Genomic DNA, 6,041 nt, shown 5'->3' with positions numbered 1-6,041 from the left:
TCACGGAATAGATCGCATCTGCGGATAGCCTTTATAGCTGGGAAAAAAATGATCACAAAAAAAAGAAGTCCACGGCCGGGTTATTCCCACCTCCTCCTGACGAGGTGGTACCCTCATAGGCTACTGAACTATGTTGGACTGCCCAACGTCCCACGGTTAACCTGAAATTTCCCATGTCCTCAAGGTATCGCGGCGATTAGAATATGCCAGCACTGATAGTCTTTCACCTTATCCCACAAATCGGTATGGGGCGCGGCGGCTGGCCACCGTGTGTCCTAATCATGTCCTACACTCCTACCGATAGCGAATTAAGATTGAGACATCGAAGGGATTCTCCCACGCCTATCCGGAGGGGTGGTAAGGTTAGGTGGTAAGATGTACTTACTTACATGTGTAATGTATATATACAATATACATTTTAAGTGAATTTAAAATACTATATAAAATTATAACTAGGTATTATAGTTATTATACATTACAATTATATGAAATAGGTGATTTAATGTTACGTTTACTTATTTACTTGGAAATAAGGTGTCTGGAACGTGTTGTCGACAACTATGATGATGTCTTTTCGTATGTTATGAACAATCGTCGAAATCGATTCCAAGTCTACAACTCTCATGCATGGGTTTGTAGGGCTCTCCATCCACACCAACTATGTAAACACACGATTAAACTTTTTTTAGACGTTTAGAAATAAAATACCTGTATAATAATATAAGTACCAGTCAAATAAAAAACACTATAAATAAACATTGCAGAAAACGAATTAAATGTCAAGTACAAACATATTTTTTTATAATTATATTCGTGCTCTGTTACCATTATATTATTATTATTGTTATTATTATGACCTGTGTACTGAATGTAAAATTAGTTCATTCATAAAATAATAACTCAATTTATTTGATATTTTAAAATCCACTTAATAACCACTTGATTGGACACGCGGTAAATACAATTATAGATAAATGACGCGTACCCTCGTATCAACAAGAATACTGAGTATAATATATTAATATATACCTACTATAAATAATAAATATTATCTTTATGGTAGCTACTGCCAGTATATTGGTATAAGAAAAATTATTTTGTAAAATACACCCTTTAACGTGAGGTACCTCCCACCAAACCAATATCAAACAGATTCACATAGGACATAACAATCCTATATATTGGCTAAAACAGTTGAACTCATCCTATTACATGCTATTGTTATATAAACACCTATATGTTAGTGGGGTTTGGCGCCACACGCACATGTTAAATGTGTATACAATGGTAATAATTATAATAGGATTATACAGATTAATTATTATAAAATTTGACTAAAAATTCAAACCCAGACACCCAGTACTTATCTACAATCTACCTACACTATTATTTAGTTTCATTTTATAGATAAAAATATTTCTGTACTTCTGTATTAGGTATCTAACTAAAATTAAAATTCAGGGATAGTTTTTTTATATTATTAGCTGATAATGTTATGAACAAAAGACGATAAATTAGATTAATAATTGTTCTCATCTAAATCAACTCATGTGAACTTAAATTAAATAAACTAAATTATTATAGTGTTTCTTCAATCATCACAGACATTACAATAATTAATCATAATATTAATACAACGAGAATTTGGTTTTAATTTATCCTCATTTATTTATGTATACGGTGAATCTAATTATATTTTTGTTTCTAATAGGTATTTCAATCATTAACGAATCTGTTTTATAATGTTAAAAATACTATCAATATATTTTTTTTAATTAAATAAATAATATTACTCAATTTGTAATACCTATATACCTATAATAATATCAACAATATAGGTATACTTAGTTAATTATAAACAGTTGATTACTTGATTATAATTTTTTTTTAAGTATTAAACGTGATTCATTAAATAATAATAAGGTAGGTGGGGGATGGAGTAGTCAAGCGGACCAAGGCGTCGGTTGCGACGTACACTGTCGCCGGTTCGAACTCGGCCACGCGTGTTAAACAAAAGGATATTTTGAGTTCATTGAAATTTATGACATTAAATATTGATACATGTATTTACCCTAATGAATTACAATGTCTTTCCAACGATGAGGGAGAATATGTTTTTTTCACATTTGTAGAAAATAAATTAATATAAAGCTTAAACTGAATTGGATTAAAACCATATTATTATGCCTACCTTCGACTTGAGAAATGTAATCAAATATTACATTTTGTAGGTATCTTAAAAACATGCTGACATGCTGTTTTAACTTATAATAATATGGCATATCGAGGGGAAAATATGTAAACGTGTTTGAATGATCGACGTATTGTTATATATATCATATAATGTGTATTATGAACATACGTACAAATCGTTATAGAGGTAGGTACCTACGTAAAAATCGTGAGAAGATGTATAAACCTTTGAACTTCAATAGGTCGACACAAGGTCAACTACATGGTGGTTATGAGATTAGAATGATATATAGATACTACCTATCGTAGTAAGTAAGTATATAAGTATGCATCAAATGTATTTAAATCACACGGTACATTGTTCAGACGAATATTAAGCGTTAATATAATATTTCGTATACCTACGTCCTACATATATCAATAAACTTTTTTAATAGGTATATATAAATATAATTTATCACACAATAAGTGTTGATCAAGTGATAAATTTGAACGCGCAGATACCATGCATTATTTTTAGAATATAGCTTTCTTGAATTGGTCATTTTTTTACAATGGAAATTTTATCATGTATAGCCCCCCATAAACTATATAGTGCTACTCTATGGTATAGCCTATAGTATGGCTGGGTTATCTATTATTTAGATTTTATAATAATTATTTAACCTTATTTATACGTATAGCGGTAACTGTCTATAACTCCAATATTGTATTTCCAAACATCAAATCGATATTACTGTTTTTCATACCTACAGAAAATATATGATAAGTGAATAGAAGTTATCTGCAGGTTAGGTTAACCATGGTGTGGCCACGATAGCCCGAATCTTGATCACCCTCCCACCTATCCTCTTCTAATATGCTACCAATACAGAAGTTTTGTATACGCACGCTTCTAGCAGGTCAAGTGCTGACATGCATTGGCAATATAGCGCAAGTTTTATGTGGGGACCATACATATATTATATAGAAAACAATGTTGTTTTATATATCTAAGGCGGGGACTAAAGTCCCTACCCCATAATATTTTCTAAAAATGACAAAAGTACCTATATATGCTAGTATATACTAAGTTCTAAAATTTGAAATGAGGGAGCGAGGGACGTAAGTTATAAGTCCCCATATTTGCGCCGCCAATGTTTATATAATATTTAAAAATCTCGTGTCACAATGTTTGTCCGGAATGAACTCCGAAACTAATGGACCGATCATGATGAAATTTTTTACGCCGTGTGAAATTTGGTCCAACTTAAAAAGATAGGATAGTTTTCATCGTGAGAGGAGCAACCCCGGTAGGTGCTAAAACGGGAATTTTGAGATTTCGGATCGAAATTTTTGTTTTTAAATGGTTGCCACGAGTGACGTCGTATAAAATGATTCGTTCTATAAATTTCAATACAGAATTATAGTGAACATTTAAGTCGTTACAAAAAACAAACTATAAACAGACATAATCGCATGTTATAATCTATGTTCTATCCTTAATCCTGTGGGTTATTATTAGTGACATTATATGAATATTAATTTGACATACTCAATAGTTAACTATACGCTATGATCTCCGAAACCACTAATAAACTACAAATAAAAAAAAAAAAATTTTCTTATACATAATAACAATAATACACGGCCTACGAAAATTCAAAAAAACAAACAAATACGCGGGCAACGCTGTGTCAGGACAGCTAGTATATGTATATATAAAATTAGTGATATATAAAATCTGACCCTTCACCTTGGTCTCGGGCAAAATCAATTTCGCTACGTTCTTGTCGTCCGTCATGTCAGTCATTGTGAATTTCACATTGAATTTAGACGCGATCTTCGAGAAGTACCGATTTGTGCCACCGTACATGTCATCGCCGCACAAAATGTGGTCTCCAGCCTGCAACAGTTGGATCACGGCCGTAGTGGCGGCTAGGCCGGACGCAAAGGTCAGACCGTGTTTGCCACAATCCAGCGAAGCAATGCAGTTCTGCAACACTTGTCTTGTCGGATTTCCGCCTCTGCTGTACTCGAATCCCTAAAAAATAAATAAATATAATACCGCTTGAATGAAGTCTAAAATTCTTGCTAGTTTATTACAAAAATCTACGATTAATAACATTCAAATATTGATCAGTATATTACTGCACCCCGTGTGCTATACAGGGGTGTTGGAGACTTGGCAAACTTGTGCGTTAGTATTTATTTGTGATTACTAAAATCGAGACTAACTTAGGTACTTAAGTATACAAGTATAATATATTATGTGTGTAATACTGCACATGGTTAGAACCGTCACTGCAGTGTTACATCATTAAAAACGGTTTATCGAATAGCGCAACTTAAATCATTTCTATAGGTTATGTGGTGGAAATTCAATTTAATTTTGTGCTGTTGCTTGCAAGCAGTTTACTCTTAAAATCCTAAATAGCTGCGGGCTTGTGACGGACTGTTAGTCGAGGGTGAAAGAAAAACTCACAGCATGATCGTTTGGACCGAATTGTTTGTAGGTGGTGGTCAACGAAATCGGAGGAACGACGTCTCTAAAAGACCACTGGTCGGGACTTTGGCCCACGTGAATGGCTTTAGTTCCAAAGTGAGGATCGATCTTCTTCTGGCACTGCAGGTCATTCGAATCCGCCATTTTTACTAAAATATTGAATCAAATCATTTATATAAATAAATAATAATTTAATTAACACGCTATAACAAATAAAATTTTGTATCTACAGAAAAATAAAAATTCTGGACAAATAAAGATATTTTTCCATGGTAGTTAATTGTTTTATGTGTACAAAAATATTATATTCGTTATTGTAAATATATAAAAACACAACAATTATAAATATGCTAATTGCTAGTATGCCACAGCAGTAGGTTCTTAATAATAATAGAGGTTTTGCGAGTTAAATAACTTATTTTTCACTTTAATGCCGAGAATACACAGTACCTATATAAAGGAAAGTATTTTCAACTTCAATATATTTTCTGGTAGACAAGTGAATTTAGTAGTTGGTACTTTGGAGGGTCAAAAGTAATAAATAATAACAAACGTAATAATAAATTGGGAAAAACAAAAAAAATTATGGAAAAACGTCAATTTTTACATAACCCAAATTTTCATTTATAAACGATAATAGAAGCTCAGCCCGGCGAAATGGCTGAAATCAATCACGCAATTTGATTGAGAGTAAGCAACAGTCGACTGCTGCCACTAGTTCCCGGATGGGTGACCACCTGGATTGGTAATGCGCAAAAACCTTGCCACATATACACGTGTTCCTAATCAACCGTACCAACCGTCCCAACCCTACCAACCTTACAGACTAATTACCTTGGTCGTCGAATACTTAGATCTAATAACAAAAAAAAAACGACAATAAACGCACATAGGTACTTAAAGTTTTCACCAATTGTTTGTATAAGCATTTCTATAGATACCAGGGACGGATCCAGAAATTTATCAAGGGAGGGGGGTAATTAAAATGTATCCAACAGATACTATTCATACTTAATAACATACTTCTTAATATCATTATTTTGAATTTATTCTTACAAACTATTGTACCCAGACTAGAGTTTTCAGGTTCATCTAGCAGATTTCCGTCATCTCTATGACCTCTAAATAGTATGTTTTGTTTACCCATAGTAATAATAGTATCAACGATTGGTAATAATCGTGAACGATTTTCCTCAAGGTACTTGTTTTAACCTATTATGATCACTATATCATTATATAGTATTTTCATGTCTTATAAGTGTTCCATCTTTTCCTATAAGTTTAGAAAAGGAAACAAGAGGATATTTTACTAAATTGCCTGCTTCGCTGTTACATTTATAAGCTCCCATTTGTTTATTTAAAA

At 32.6% G+C, this 6,041-nt stretch overlaps 1 protein-coding gene across 1 annotated transcript; it reads right to left on the bottom strand.

The window, feature by feature from the left end:
• Positions 1–523: 523 nt before the first annotated feature.
• Positions 524–4,837, bottom strand: LOC100159560 (cystathionase-like; the record flags this gene model as incomplete). The annotated part of the gene is given in 3 exon segments (NM_001163933.1): positions 524–658; positions 3,929–4,216; positions 4,658–4,837. Coding segments are annotated over 3 exon segments (588 nt in total), but the record flags the coding sequence as incomplete, so codon positions are not given.
• Positions 4,838–6,041: the final 1,204 nt, after the last annotated feature.

This window comes from Acyrthosiphon pisum, unplaced genomic scaffold (genome assembly GCF_005508785.2).
Source record: "Acyrthosiphon pisum isolate AL4f unplaced genomic scaffold, pea_aphid_22Mar2018_4r6ur Scaffold_18715;HRSCAF=19397, whole genome shotgun sequence".
Taxonomy (NCBI): domain Eukaryota; kingdom Metazoa; phylum Arthropoda; class Insecta; order Hemiptera; family Aphididae; genus Acyrthosiphon; species Acyrthosiphon pisum.
The sequence above is the reverse complement of the archived record's forward strand: the minus strand, read 5'-3'. Positions and strand labels throughout refer to the sequence as shown.